The sequence below is a fragment of the Astatotilapia calliptera genome, chromosome 18 (assembly GCF_900246225.1).
Source record: "Astatotilapia calliptera chromosome 18, fAstCal1.2, whole genome shotgun sequence".
Lineage (NCBI taxonomy): Eukaryota > Metazoa > Chordata > Actinopteri > Cichliformes > Cichlidae > Astatotilapia > Astatotilapia calliptera.
In genome coordinates this window covers 29,191,265-29,207,472 of record NC_039319.1, presented here as the reverse complement: position 1 = coordinate 29,207,472, position 16,208 = coordinate 29,191,265, and the positions used below count along the sequence as shown (strand labels likewise).

Below are 16,208 nucleotides of genomic sequence, written 5' to 3'. Positions count from 1 at the left end.
CTAGACACCCAGCTGTGATGACCTCTTGAATACAATAAAAAGGGTAAGGACGGTGCCTTTGTTTTCGTACCTCCAGTGTCCATGGTGTTGTCGTCATCAACACGGCACGTTTCTGTGAGCGTGATAAACAGGCAGCCAATCGGGTCTAACGGATGGCCCACCCAGCCTTCCAGGTTAGTCGTGGAGGTAACACCCCTCTGGAGAAGTTCTGAGAAAGGTACAGGAGGGGGAGAGACCGACATTAGAACCACCAGTTGAGACGCTGCACTTTCTCCAGAGAGCCAACAATGCCGTTACCTTTCTTTTGGTGTTTGTAGATGTCCATCTGCCTCTGCTGTTGTAGGCGGAGGGTGTTGATGATGGCGACGGCCAATCGCAGGGCTTCTCTGGAATAACCGTGTGAGCGCAAGGCGTCGACGCGAGCACATGCCGTTGGGACGTGGTCTGTGTGGTGAACACAGAAATAAGATGAGGTCAGGATACCTTCACAAGCACACAAACTCCTTCCTATACACACATTGTACTTTAATCACACACGCACACACACACACACACACACACACACTACAGGATGTATGATGCAGTTAGTAATGGCATGCGCAGACTCAAACTCACATCCAAACTCACAGTGCAGTCTCAGCAGAAAGCCTGTGTGTCTGATAGCTGGCTTAAGTTGCAGAATCTGACAGATCTTAGCTGGAAGCTGCTTACTGCAGATACTGGCCTCAATATCAGCAGAATTACTGTGTGTGTGTGTGTGTGTGTGTGTGTGTGTGTGTGTGTGTGTGTGTGTGTGTGTGTGTGTGTGTGTGTGTGTGTGTTTTGGGTTGGCTTTTAGCTGAATCTGAGATTGTGTGTGTACAAGCTGACACACAAACACTGTCATTCGTCCTGAAAATGATGCCTTGTAATGAAGAAACTGTCTGCTCCTCAGTGCATGTTTGTAGCCTATATTATTTGACTAAATCATGAATGTGCACTTTTACACATCACAGACTGTAAATGATGCAAAAGGTAAATACGGTTGCTTTTCCTGGACCTGAGTAATGAAACCCTACCTAGCCAGAGTGGCAGGCCCTGCGGGCTGAACAGCAGGCTCTCCCCTTCTCTTTGGTAGGACGGAGACATGTAGTAGTCGCTACTAATAATCCTCTGCAGGTGGCTGTCCTGCCAGTGGAGGTCGCAGGCCTCGACAGCCCGACTGAACACAGTCCTCCGCGGCCTGGACAGAGAGTCTGATGCGGCACACACAAAAAGCATGGTTACTGGTAGAAACGAGGCGCGTGCAGTCTATATTGTTTAAGTTGTAGAATCTTTCTGCTAATTCAGATCAGTTCTTGCTTGCAATTGCAGTAAGCTCAGAATTTAATGTGTGCACATTTGTGGTTTTGGTGCTGACCCTGGGCGAGGTTGCTCTGCGGCAGAGCGTTGGTAATGTTGGGAAGTTCGCTGCCATAGTTGCCGTCCTCCAGTGGGCAGATGTCCATGTCCCCCCACTTCTTCAGCTGCTTCAACCAACCACTCTTCTCCTCGCTTTTACAGTGAGGATTTAGCACCACACACACCCACAATGCACCTGTGAACAGTAAGGGGATCAGATGTCAGACTCTTAATAACAGAAGCTTTTAAGAGGGGGGTGTATCCCTAATATGGTCACGTCTTTGAAACTATACTGACCAAATACTCAAATATTTTGTTTACCAGGTGCAGCCAATCAGAAGAAAGTAGGCTTAAGGTGATCTGCACTAAGACCGAGTGTAAATTACTTGATAAGCTAAGCAAGAAAATGAACACTGCATTAATGATTCAAAACTATCTGGGTGGTTGCTGTCCTGAAAAACTTTACCAGCTTTTTAAAAACCCAGCAGTTCTTCTTCTGCAACAATTCTCAAAAAAAAAAAAAAAGAAAAAGAAAAAAAAATTAAGTAAATCTGTGCGTTTTAACTGGCAGGCTTTCACATATCAGAGAAAAATCAGGCAGCACACTCCAACTGTCTGTCTGTTATTCTTGTCTGCGTCTGTGTCACGATCTCCCCAGCTCACCCGGGAAGTGTTCTTATTGACCTCCTAAATACTGCGATTGATTGTGGAGAAGCTGAGCAGCCATATTGATCGGCAGCCTTTATCATTCACTCAGTGCAGGTGGAGAGAGAGGCCCGGGCATGAGGCGGAGCAGCTGACTGGATAACCTAATAGCTTACTGAGTAGATGGATGTTTACCTGACACAGTGACTAGAAATTTGTCAGAACAACAAAAGGAAGACTTCTTTAGGGCTGTGACTGCACCAACTACACAGCCGATCCCTTCTGATTTTTCCAAACTAAAACTGTCAGACATCGCACTCTCCCTGTGTGTGTGTAACTGTTCTTACCCAGCTCATCCCAAAGCTGCCTGCACTTGTCCGTCATGCCTGTGCCTTGTTGTCTCCATAGTGACAGTCGGGGGTCTGCCATGAATTGTTCCGTTATGAGCGTTAGCATTCGGGCACCGTTGGAGTCCCGCATTCGCAGCATCTCTCGCACCTGGAAAGAGCACAGGCTTGGTAACTGTGAGTAACACAATAGTCTGACTGAGCAGCATGTACCTCCTGCACCTTAGAATAATCACACAGGCTGAAGCAGAAGGTGGAGGCAAAGAAAAAGACAGAACACATCTCAAGTTCACATACTTGGCAATAGAGAAAAAGTTTGGACATTTTGTGCACATTTGCATTCTTACTGGAAAGTTGGGTATGAAAACCACTTACTACTTTCAGTTTAGAACATTAAACATAACATTGTTTTTACATTGTGTCGGGGTGGCTGTGGAGGCGGTAGAGCAGGTCACCTACTAATCAGAAGGTTGGTGGTTCGATCCCCGTCTGCTCCAGTCTGCATGCCAAATATCCTTGGGCAAGATACTAACCCCAAGTTGCTCTCTGATGCATCCATCGGAGTGTGAATGTGTGCGAATGTCGGATAGAAAGCACTTGCATATTAGAAGCACAGAAAAAAGTGCTTGTGTGAATAGGTGTGTATGTGTGAATGAGGCAAGTTGCATAAAGTGCTTTGAGTGCTCATTAGAGTAGAAAAGCACTATATAAGAATCAGTCCATTTACCATTTCAGATGACATCATATGCCCCCCCTCGAATTTGAAATTCGAACTAATACAAAAGACAGAACATGGCTTTTGGCGATTCATGATGCATGTATTCTACAAAACATTCTGAATACCAATTAAAACCAAATAAAAGAAACAGTTTGGCCCTGAAATTGAGAACTTGGCCTTATCAGAATGTGTTAAGTGGGCTTGTTTCAGTCAGGAAAGAGAAAGCATAGAAAACATCTGCACCGACTCATATTTAACCACAACTGGAAAGCTGTTCAGGCCTAATTGAGAAAATTAAGATACTGTCAAGCAGATATTAAAAGGTTATTCTCAGGAGTTGCAGGCACATAGATTTACTTGAATAGAACATTTTTACATACTTACAAACCACTAGAAACTAAATGCCAGATATCAGATTTCAGAGTGATGATGAAAATTAGTTCATGTCTTTGTTACTTTTAGGCTGGATTGTAATTCATTACTATCGTCAGGTTGTTTTACAAGCTCCCTGACAAGCCTTCACATGGTCCCAGTGAGATTGCTGACAGGGACTAGAAAGAGAGAACGTTTTTCTCCCGTATTGGCTTATCTTCATTGGTTCCCTGTTAAATCAAATTTATTCTTAGAGTGCAGGCTTAGTTATGGTTCTTAGGATATTTAAAAGTAAAATCGGAGGCAGAGCCTACACCTTCAGTGAATCCAGCCCTCAGTTTGGATTCTGGAGACAGACACGGTCTTAAATTTTAAGTTCAGGCTTAAAACTTTCCATTTGATCAAACTTAGTGATGCCTGAACCCTTCCTTAGCTATGCTGCAATAGGCTTCCCAGAGTGTTTCTTCTTCACTCTGTGTTTACACACACACACATTCATTCATTTGTTCTTATATCTCTGGTCTCTTCCACAGTGTGTCCTTTGTCCTGACTCCATCCCCCCACCCCCTAACTGGTCAAGGCAGATGGCTGCCCCTCCCTGAATGGAGTTTTTCCTTCCCACTGTTGCTAAATGCTTTCTCATAGGAGTTGTTGGGGTTTTCTCTGGTGACACATTTCAAAATTGAATTAACTGCCGTACACTTTTTATTTTTAGCGATTGCCCACATTTAAGTAGGTGTGGATAAATTGCTGTCAAATTCTCTGCTATGTTCACCATCTTCTAGCCAGCTGTTATGGTAGCAGTGGGCAGATTTCCACTATGTTTGCAGAGAAACGTATTATTCATGTAGTTATTTTCCTGCTTAGATTTGCCAAAACAGAGGAAACAAATAAATGTTCAAACGATGCAGAGGAAGGGAGCAGTGACACCAACCTTAGCGAACATGGAGTTGAGCTGTTTCCCAGAACCGTAGTAACCTCCCTGCGACAGAAACTGCTTGACTTGCTCCCTGACTTGATCTTCATCCAGATGCCAGCAGTTATCATCATCAATGCTGGCGCCTGCAGTTGGGTCCGGGGCACCTGAGAGCGCACAGACACACAACACACACAAATAAATGACAGGGCCAGTGAATCCTACAGTGGCTGCAATACATGCACACAGCAACAATACAAAAAGAGAGCACATGGATTCTAACAAAAGCCCTGAATTCATATGAAAACTTCATTCCTTCCTGTCCTCAATCCACACCCCGGGATGAAAAAGATAAACAGACAGTGACCATGGGAAAGGGAGTTTACTTAAAGACAGCCTCAGCTGCAACAACACCATTTTCTTAGGTCAGTACAAACACACTGCATCTCAAATGTAATCCCTCAGTGCTGAAGGATAGTTAGAAATTTTTATCCTGAAATAAAGTTGAATTCTCTGAATCTTGGCACTGATCCTCTGCTCTCAAGCCTCTTTGTTTAACATTTAACTTGCAGCGCCCCTACACGACACCTAAGAAATGCTGCTTGTGTTTGCTTTTCCCCCCCGAGTGCATGATTAATCAAACTTTATTTTTCTTCTGTGTGTGTCTGACTGATACCACAGGGAAATGGAGATATGCACCAAATTGGGGGGGGGGGGGGGGGGGGGGGGCTTTGATCTAGCAGGAAGTGAGCTGAGGAAAGCCCAGAGATGCATTTCCAACTGACTGGAAGAACACCGCGGCAAACAGCAACATTCCTCCATCAAAGCCAGACTCACGCCTGGGATCAACTGAACTTCAACCCCCATGATCCCCCTTGTCAAACACAGGAAGCACAGCGCGGGGCTTCCTGGACGAGGGAGCTGGAGTGTGTCAACATTTAGCGGGCAGGATGAAATAGAGAAGGAGATAAAGAGGTTTGTTTGGCGAAAGGATGTGTAGAGTTTGTCGTTTCCCCGACGCGGAGCTGTTCTGGCTCTCCTAGTTTTTAATCTCCCTCTACTTTCTCCGGCCCTTTCATGTTTCCTTCTCCTTTCCGTCTCCTCTCTTCCATTTCCCAGAGTGCCATCGCTTCTGTCTCCTCCTCTCAATGTCCCTTTCCTCTTCACACATCTCTCCCTACGCTTTCTCCTGCATCCATTTCATCATTCGAGTCCCTTTTTCTGGGCTTCCTTCAACCTACCCCTGCCAGTGGGAGGAGGTAGCGACTGGAGAGTGAGAACAGAGAAATCAAACGAGCCATTTGAAGCCTGCCTTGCTGCTTCGCCGGAGTAATCAGGGGCTCTGACGTATGACAGCCTGTAGGCTGGCGTGCAGCATGTTTCAAGTTGCGAGGCTTTTAAGTGTGGCCTGTTGCTGTGAAGATATCGCTGCAGAGGGATGGGCAGCACCTCCACAGAGCAAGAACTTTTTAAGAATTAAGGAAAGAGCTGTAACTTTCCGAATGACTGTCAGGAATTTACGGCAACCTTGAAAACCTGGCGTGGAATGTGGTTTGTGGTTTGTGCTCTCACCATGGACCTGGTTGATCTCAGAGTTGGAAGAGAGAATCTCATCGGCCAGTTTCTGAGCAGTGGGCAGCACCTCGGTGTGGTGGGCTGTGATCAGATACTGCACCAGCTTCTGTAGTTGATCTCTGTTCATCTGGAACAAAGTCTCTGAGATAGGCAGCCGTAGCTTCACCTGCAACAAACACAAGTGGGTGTCCAGTGTGTCAACTGCATGTTATTACTGTAAAGTTTTCTAAACGCAAAGTCCCAGGTGGAAACATAATTTGGTCTTTGAGCTCAGGAGACATGATTTATGTACCTTAAAATACAGTTATCCAGTTGTACTATGAATGTTCAGGGCAGTTTTTAATAAACTCAATTTAATTTGGTCCGTAGAACATATTAAAAAAGATGGATGAAGTGTTCTGAAACCTTGGGATGAGTGTTTTAAAACCACATGTGACGAAAGAGGAGCAGGTCCGACTATGACACTTTGTTGGACTAAATGTTTTATTCAATATATAATCAAATTCAGTGATTGAAGCCATAAACTTACTAGGAAAGTGTTTAAAGAGATCATGTTTCTGAGGCGTTTGCACCCATTAAAAAAAGAATACAGGTTTAAGATATTTCGGCACTGGCTTCACTTTTCAGACCTGGAAACTCTGTCCATCTTTTGCTCCGTCTATGATCTGGACACAAAGGTACGTAGAGCCACGTTGTATTAACTGTGGTGGATGTCTTCTTGGATTTCTCAGTTATTTGCACAGTTATTTGCATAATGTCACAGTGATGGATGCTCGTGTTAAGCTTGGAAAAAGTTTCAATTAATGTGTACAAATAATCCCGGTGAATCAAAAGCTTATCAGAAAGTTTATTTTTCCAACTCTTGGCTCTGTATGATGTCAGAGAGAGAGTGGAATCCCTAATATGGTCATCACAGGCACATAAGCTCAGGCTGTGAGCAATGCAACTCTACACAGCTGCTGCTCAAACCTTGTGTTTTTGTAGGGGAGCCAATCGGAACAAAGCTAGCCTAAAAGTATAATCGATACATTTTGACTGGTGAATGATGCAAAGCTACCCAAGTAGAGTCCAAATTTAAGAGCACAGAGCTGAAAATGTGCATAGAGCCACTTTGATTCATGGCACTACAGCCTCTACTGTGTTTTGAGTGATGTAACCAGCACTGATAAACATAAGAGAAACCATCACTGATCGTAGCACTAACGGAATGTGTTGCATATTTTGGTTAAGGAATGTTAACCCAATGGAAAGGAAGCATCACAAAGCTGTGGTTATTACCTGTTCGGGCTTGCGAATCCGATATAGTGAGAGCGCCACGACATGCGCGCAGTAGAATATGTCTCGGTTCCCACAGCCACAGGTGACAGAGGTGATCTTGCACCGGTCGAAGCTGATGGCTACCTTGTGGGTGACCTCCGGCTCAGACGATGTGGCGGGTTCGGTCACTGTGCCGCTGAGGTGAAATCCTGCAGGGACACAAAGGAGGGACGATAGAGATGGGTGAGCTTTAAATGGTCTTACAAAAGTATGATAAAATGCAATCAGACATTTTTTTTTTGAGTAATTCAACTTCATTGCAACTTTTACACAGTTTAATTTGTTTAAGTTTTATGTTAAAACATAAAGATGTAGAAGGAAAAAAAAAGGCAGGAGAAACTGTGGTAACCTGAGCCTCTACAAACACACAGAGTGAAGACTGAGTACAAAACACACATCTTCATCAGGCTTCAACAGGACACTGAGCCATCTGATACTCAGGGTCTCTCTGTCCAAGGCTCAGTGCATCTGTGTGTGCGTGTGTAGTAGGAAGGTTGCTAGGGTGGGATCGTTTCCTGGCCCCACATACACACCCAGACCTACACCCACAGGATAGTAAGGCAGTTGGCAAAATAAATGTCCACTTTGCATGGTTAATCTTTAGCCCTGACACACCAGGCCGACCATTTAGTGCTGGCCTTTGTTGTCGGCTGTCTGCAGATGAGCATTTCCTGTACTTTTTAAAAGGCATTTCAGGACTCGATGTAACCATTTGGCCAATTTCACAAACAAGTTCCAAACCTGCACTTAATTGAGTAGCATGAGGCTAAAAACAACTGTACAAGCAATAAATGACATCACTGTAACCACTCATGAGATTTTATTGATTAACCCCATGTGACACCCAGAGTCTAGATATAAATGAAAGCAAGAGCAAGTCCAGGCTCCATCTTTGGTCCTCTTCTGTTTCATATTTCAATGCTTAAAAAAGTCTTTTAAATACAACATAGCTGTTGCAAACATATCCAAAGTCAGGAACTACAACCTGACTAATGTCAAGTGTTAGATTGAGATAAAGGTGGAGAAATTTGAGAGAAGAAAAGAGAATGGAGGAGGGGAAAGTATCTGTTCTGTCATGTCATTTCACTCTGACAGGTCAATTATTTATGAGGTAAAGAGTGTGTGCAGGTGTTTGTGTGTGTGCATGCACTTTGTCACAAACCATAGCCTACCGCTTCTTTTACACATAGAAGTTCAAAAGGCAGAGACAAAAAAACAAAACATAAAGGGGATGCCAAACAACCTAAGTGCAAAACAATAGTATGTAGGGCTGAATGATTATGGAAAATAATCTAATTGCGATTTTTTGCCCCAATATTGCGATTGCGATGCGATATGCGATTATTTTTTAAGGTCTTTGTCTTCTGTATTATTAAACAAAGACAAGCAATACATCATATAGTATGGCCAATACTATATTACATTAATTTTAAACTGTTCTTTCCTGGAAGACAGACCTCTGTTATGATAACATGAGGTGATGCATGAATTGATGACTGACATTTTTATTTAACTTCTTCAATCACAACAGTATATTTGAACATACACAATAGTTTATTTTTAGCTTACAAACATCTGAGCATAAAGTGCTGACAAGGAACCCTGGTGTAAACATTAAAATGAAAGTCAGTACAATGTGCAGATTGCAGAAATATACATAAACAAAATCAGTGGCTTTACCACACTCAGTTTTTCGACATCTGTGAACTACTAGACAGTCATTCAATTAAAAAATAATATTAAATAAATAAAACTAATAAATAAAAAATACACACATCTTACTGATCTCTGCAGTCAGTAACATTACACATAAAGTGCAAACATAATAGCAATTGTATAAACACACACACAAACACGCCTTTAAAATTTAAAGGCGTGAAATTGGACGGTCTAGCCTTCTGAATCAGAAGGCTAGTTCTGATTAGCGTCACCGCTGTCTCGGTGGAGTTTAATAAACTCGGCCGTCTGCTTCTTGCTATCTAAAATATAACCAGACACTGGCGTAAATTCTCGACTGTCTCATACTTCTGTTTAATAAGTTTTCTGTTTGACGTTTAGTCAGCTGTGTGAAAACCAAGGAGGAACCCACCCGGGGGATTAATAAAGTTTTATTTTATCTAATCTAATAACTTTAATCTCAGCCAAACCGATTTACTCACGAACAAACAAAACACTGAAAAAAGCCCAACAATAACATTTTTAGGTTGTCTAAGTGACTTATATATTACGTTTAACCCGAGCAGCGAAACTCCGCGGTGATCTGAAAATGATGTGCCGGGAGTTGTGCCGTTCTCGGCCGCATCAGTAACCCTCGAGCTCCCGGCTAGCTGTCGAGCTGGTGGGTAGCAGACGCCTCTGAAAACGTCGAAGCACTTTTGCAAATATGGGATATCTTGATAAACCGAGCAGATATTTGATGTTTACACAACTACTTTCTCGCCTGAAAATATTTTAAAAGTTTATTTTGTGACCCAGAAAGATTAGTATGAGTAATTTTAAAACTTAGTAGCGGCCGCCATTGTTGGAAACTGGAGTTTGGCTGGGCCGCGCTATGAATTCTGGGATATGGTAGTAATTTGGACAGCCTTCGGCGCGTCGCTGTGACGTAATCGGTCTACAAATGCGGCCTCAGGAGGATGCAGCCCATGAATTTGGACATGTCCAGAGTATAATCGCAGCCTTTGCGGTTAGAAAATTGCACTTGATCATGTCGCGATATTATCGCAAATGCGATATATCGTTCAGCCCTAATAGTATGGCTATTTTAGTCATGGTGGTTTATGTGCAAGGTACATAACTAAAACTCTGACACACCAACAAACATCAGTGCAAACACAAGGAAACACACACACACTTAATTCTGGGGTGTGGGCCAGCATGGTGGAGTGGCCTAATAAGCTTGTTTTAAGCCATCCCCTGGCAAAAATCCCACAATAGGCTTTTCCAAACCAAATGCTGTGAGCACAAACACAAGGTAGCTCACAGACACACACACACGCAAACACAGCCAGAGCCAATCAACTGTAAACTGCTTTCACCAGACAAAGGAAGATAAGGAGCTACGAGAGAGCGAGTGAAGAGAGTGACGACGACACTGACAGCGCGTATCGTCTCGCCAACCAACTCACAAAACCGTCTGAACCAAAATGAAACTGGTCAACTCACCACATCCTCCAAATGTACAAGCTAACAGCCTTCTCTTTACGCCGAAATCTCAATCCACAGCCAAGCTGCTGACAAAGGACTACACATGTTAAATGCAGACACAAAGCCACAACACTTAATACTGCAATCCTCCAATGTTCAGAGGCCTTGAAACAAAAAAACGATGTAATCCTGTGCTGCCCTGCAGGTTCTATTTAAATGTACATTCCAGGTAGATTACCTCAGAGTATGAAAAGTGTATAAGTGTACCAGTTACACTCAAAACTGTCAGAAAGAAAAAAGGCTGATGTTTCTGTCCATCTTTACTTGTCCTAAGTGCGTTTGCCGTCTTAATAATTTTCTTGAGCGGCCTATTTCCTGGTGTCTACTGTTACTGGACTGTATTTTCTCCTTTCAAGACTTGATCAGACTCTATATAACACGACTGCTTAGTCATTCCTGTTATATTTATTTGAAACTGTGATAAATTCTCTGGACAAGTCCACATGGTGTGGGAAACAAAACAAAAGTGCAGGCATATGCACAGACCCCATACTCACTGATGACGGACCAGAGGACACAAACTACTAGTACTTACATCAGAGGTGTCTCTATGACAGATGGTCACGGTCATGTCGGAATAGGTTCAAACTTCATATTTTTGCCTTTGCCATCTTGCACTTTTATAAGCAGATGTGCCAAATGCGGGGTGGATCTGACTGAGAAACTGAAGGAAAAATTACAAGATGCCGAGCAGGCAGTTGACAGTCGCACTCCGCTCTATTTGACTTCAATAGGGCTTGTAAGTTACTAAATTAACAGCCTGCTGCACTCAATGAGACTTTGAAATGTCATTACTGACAGCCATTAGGAATAATGCAGGTTTGAAGCATTTCTGCATTGGCTTCACCTTTCAGACGCAGAACCTACATCCATCTTTGATATACAGTCCACGGTAGCAACACACTCGTGCCAAAGTAGCCCCCTGCGGTATGTGCAGTGCAGATCTACTTTCAATCTACATGTGGCCAAACCACTTGAACTACCCACATGCATATACCAACACACCCAGCAACCACCGAAGCCACGCTGATTAATCTGACACAGTGCCCTGGATGGCTACAAACTAGGGCTGCTCGATTATGGCAAAAATGACAATCACGATTATTTTCACTGAAATTGAGATCTCGATTATTTGACGATATTTATTTAACCCTTTAAGACCTACTATAGAACCAAGTCCGCCAGAGCTTATATTATTTTTTTACATGTTGTAGTGCCATTTATGGGAGCATTTCAAGTTGCTATACAACTGTTATAGCCCATATTTTAATAATATGTATGCATTAAGTCCATAGTAACTACATTAATTGCAAAAAAGTGCAATAAACTACAAAAAAAAATTGAAAATCGTTTTTGTTTGTTTTTTTACATATATTTCTACTTGGAGAAATTTAAGAGGTTTATCCCTCAAAACTTTAAATACAAAAAAGTTGCAAAAAATAGTTTACAACAACAGGAAACTTATTTTGAGTGTGTTCATAGTTTTATTTTGGAGATACACCAATTTTTATATACTGCAGGAAAAACGAAAAAACAATCCTATGATGCAAATTTGCAAAGAAAACAGCAGGTGCATCAAAATAAACTATTTCCAGCAGTTCAATTCGAGTTCTAAGCATCCCAGAAACTATTCAGAAAAGTCAAACATGACCAGTAAAGGCCTTTAAGGCCTACAAGTAAAAAAACTACATTTCCGCGAAAATGACGTCACTTCCGGTTTCGGCCAGGAAATGGCGGACATGTGATAGTTCGCGCTGACGCCTGTTTCACTGTGGGAAGTGTTACGAACAGCTGATCGGATCAGCGAAGCATGTTTCTGGAATATTATGTTTTTGTTCCTGCAAGCGCTTTTTATGCAATTTTTGCAAAGCTTTATGTGGAAGGAAACCGTGACCGAAGACAAGCTGATGGCATCAGATGTAAGTACAACTCCTCCGGTTTCATATGCAAAACAAATTATTGCGCTAGCTTACATGGTCCAGGTTCTACAGGGATTTAAAAATAGTTACACAAAACGGAGCGTGCTGCTCTGACGGCTTTAAAGGGTTAACAATGACTTTAAAAAAATAATATAAAATAATGTGCAACACCACTGAAGTTTTTTGTTTTTTTTTACCTCTTTTTTCAACCAACAGTAGTCACTCTCCTCTCCAAATAACTTCTGCTTAGCTTTCCGAGCTTCCCTCGGGTCCTCTTAATCAGCGGTCTCCAACCTTTTTTGCGCCACGGACCGGTTTATGCCCGACAATATTTTCACGGACCGGCCTTTAAGGTGTCGCGGATAAACAAGGGAGGGGCTAATAATCGGCTCAGTCATTTTTAATGATCGTTGAAAGCCCAGATCGTAATCGTGATTAAAATTCGATTAATTGAGCAGCCCTACTACAAACCATTCAGCCCGCTTACTGCCTACTGACCAGTCTTAATATTGTCCACTGACCAACACAGTGACTGATCTAAAAACTCTACATGACTGACCAAACTGTCCGCCGAGCCAAACGGGCCATCTGACGATGATAGGAAGGACAAGTGAGACACTGAGAACAGAGGGAAGAGCGAGGCTGATGCATCTGTCAGTGATAGACATGGAGAGTCCTCCAAACTGTTGAAATTTCTCCCTCCCGCTGAGTCCGTCTGTCCAACCAATCTTGGTGTCTTGCAGCGCAGTAATATTGTAAATGTCAGAAACGGCTTGCTATTCCTCCCCTCCGTCTCTATAATGGACATACCTGTAAAATCAATTTGCACTAATCATAGCTTAGTGTCAGGGAATCCAAATTTGATCTTCCAGCGCTGAAATCATTGCAGCGGAGCGCCAAAGACCAGGCAAAAATCAGGGGAGCGCATTTCTTAAAAGCATTGGGGGGACATTTAGAGAGCCATCTTCCCCTCTGAGCTGTCTAAACAATGCCTTGTCAGTCATCACTGACTATTGCACTTGTCTCTAAAAACTCTACTCTTAGCATTTCAGATGAGGAGAGAAGTTTTGATGGCATGTGAGATTTGGTCTTTCCAAATCCGGGAGTGCCGCTCACTCCCCCGCCTTATTCTATCTACGTCTGTCAGGTTAAAGCCTATTGTTACTCAGCCCTCTGGGATGATTGTGATGGTGACACTGCTGCTCTTTTCACTTTCAATCAAGTCTGAAATGGCTGACAAACAGGTCACAGTCTGTCTATCTGACTCTTTATCTTTTGACAGTTTCTCTCATCATTGTTAGGTTTAATTACCTGGCTAAGTTAGATACTTCTGGGGCAGTCGCACCTTGCTACGGCCATCGCAACAAAGTAGGTAAAACTCACGAGAGATTTTAACACTCTTGTGATTGGTGGATTGAATAAAGGAAAAGAATAAATCCCTAGCAGTCCTTCAGCAAATTAGAGCTCCTTAAGAAGTAATTGCTTCTAGTCAAGAGTCGAAAAATTAAACATGATAGTGTATAATAGCCAGGCAAATTTTAACTCAGTTTTTCTCAGTTTCCATGGCTCATGTTGATCTAAGCCTTTTATTTAAAGTATAAATGTGATCTGGGCAAAAAGACCACAGCAGTAAACTGGGAAATCATTTTCCAAACATGTCATCACCATGAGGTTTAAGTACCCCTAACCCTAAGCTATTAAAATATGTGATTCCTGATTTCTCCCAGTCTTGGCAACAGGATTGAAATGAAAACAGTGCGAGTGACTCAAACCTTACATTAACCTGATATTTTGGCTTACAATTTCATGAAAGCAAAAGCTACATGTTCTGAATTTCCATGTATTTCTTCTTCAGTTGGAAACACCAAAGCTACATCTCAGCTGTAAATACCTCAGAAATCTTTCGCCCTAACTACACGTCAGGTTGACGCAGCCTGCAGCTACTTTGTGGCTGGCCTGTTCAGCACTGTCCAGGGCATGTCGGGATACTTTTTTTCGATGCAGTTTTTCAGTACATCAGTGAGAGAATAACAATCATCATCTCAGCATAAGGAAAAATATTAAACAATATGGGGACTCATGTGTCAAGGAGATCGCTGAAATTATCGAAATGAATGATAATATATTTTTAGCCCTGAAAAAGTGACCACAGCGTAGAGCGGAGATCCTGGAGGGGAAAAGTCCCAGCTGGCTGGTACTGCATATAAAACACTGGGACAAAACCACACTTTAATTAACAGATAACACACCCGCTCGTGCATAAATGTGGGCAACGATGTCGGCCACTTCAGTAGGTTATGTCGTCAGCTCTACAAAGATTCCCTGCAGAAATCTAAATCAGGCTGCAGAGTTGGGGTCATCGCTGATGATGACGACTCAGACCTCGGAGGGTGAAGTATTGCTTGGTGTACCCATTTTTACCCCAGTTGCTTTCACATATAGAATCCTTTGTGTGTGACACTGAGGGTGTCTTCAGCAGATGGGCATGCAACGATACTTGGTACAAAGACGCTCCATCAGACCGTCTGCAAGAACACACAAACACACGTAAACACGGTGAACAAAGCAACCTTTTCAGAGCCTGTCTGCTTTTGTTCTTAATGCCACACTGAGCAGAAAGATGAAACGGTGCAAACTACTCAGTGATATTCACAGAAGATATTGCTAATCTCTCTCACACTCGCGTGCGCGCACACACACACTTCATGCATGCTAGTTGTGAGCCTGGATCAGCAAAACAGATGAATTTCTAACAAGGTGAATCAGGAGTGTGATGTGTGTAAACTGGGAATGTTGCCAACTACAACGATCTGGCTGAATCCTCAGGGGGAAGAAGAAGAGAAAAAAAAACACCTCTGTGGATGTACATATGTGTGCGTGCCTGTTCTAATGTAGGTAGGCGCACTTGCCCCAAAACCCCACAGACACACACTCTGCTACTGACATCTTTCATGCTTGAAAAAAAAAAGAAGAAAAAGGAAAAAAAAAGTGTGTCTTGTGTGGCATTTGTGGTTATTAACACTTTGATTGCGGGCTGTGCTCGTCTAGAAGGGAGAGATGAAATATGATGAACTTAATATGAACTTAATTTGGATTACACACAATTCCATCACCATGTACAGCATGTGTGTAAGACTTCAGAATTCATAGTGTTGGTTTGTTTATAGTGTGTATGCAGAGTTTTAAAATGATTGCTGCGTAAGAAAAATAAAGCGTGAAGAGACTGGAGGGACCTCCATTGTACATCTTTCCATTATACTTGGAGACACCCTGTAGCTATTTATATATTATATGTATATATTTTACACACACACGCACACACACACCACTGCGCCTTGCCTCCCTGTTATACACCATCTGTCACTTGATGACAACCCCACCCACAGAAACAAATCAGCCAATCAGGAGGCCAAGAGCTCCCTATGCTAGGCCATTAACCCTTAATCAGCTGGGTTTATGGAGCTGTGAGCCGAGCCAACGCATGCATGTACGCTCACACACAAGCACACTCTAGCCGTATTCAACCAAAAGCCTCGATTTAGATAGATGGGGGAAAAACCCCGCCCACCCCTCCCACCGCACTTTAAAGCTGTGGAGGAGACCATCCTTGATTCCATTCATCTTCTTTCCCCCAAAGCACTGTGCCGACACTACAAACACTTTAACAAATTTGGGGGGGTGGGGTGCAGTAATCCTGTGTGGGCGTCAAAATGAAGGCGCAGCATTTGGCAGAGTGATATTGATGGGTGGCTAATTAAAGGGACCCCCCCCCAAAAACAAACAAACAAAAAAACAACAACCCTTAGATGCCC

The 16,208-nt window shown here is 42.9% G+C and overlaps 1 protein-coding gene across 1 annotated transcript in view; it reads right to left on the bottom strand.

Moving 5' to 3' along the window:
- zswim5 (zinc finger, SWIM-type containing 5) overlaps nucleotides 1-16,208 on the bottom strand; it is a 73,967-nt gene that overhangs the window by 11,331 nt on the left and 46,428 nt on the right. Inside the window, exons 2-9 of the mRNA XM_026148527.1 lie at nucleotides 7,232-7,419; nucleotides 5,951-6,119; nucleotides 4,397-4,545; nucleotides 2,373-2,523; nucleotides 1,400-1,576; nucleotides 1,059-1,235; nucleotides 298-444; nucleotides 71-208 (exon numbers count right to left, since the gene is read on the bottom strand). Of these exons, the coding sequence (XP_026004312.1) occupies nucleotides 71-208; nucleotides 298-444; nucleotides 1,059-1,235; nucleotides 1,400-1,576; nucleotides 2,373-2,523; nucleotides 4,397-4,545; nucleotides 5,951-6,119; nucleotides 7,232-7,419 (1,296 nt within the window). The remainder of the gene's footprint in view (nucleotides 1-70; nucleotides 209-297; nucleotides 445-1,058; nucleotides 1,236-1,399; nucleotides 1,577-2,372; nucleotides 2,524-4,396; nucleotides 4,546-5,950; nucleotides 6,120-7,231; nucleotides 7,420-16,208) is intronic.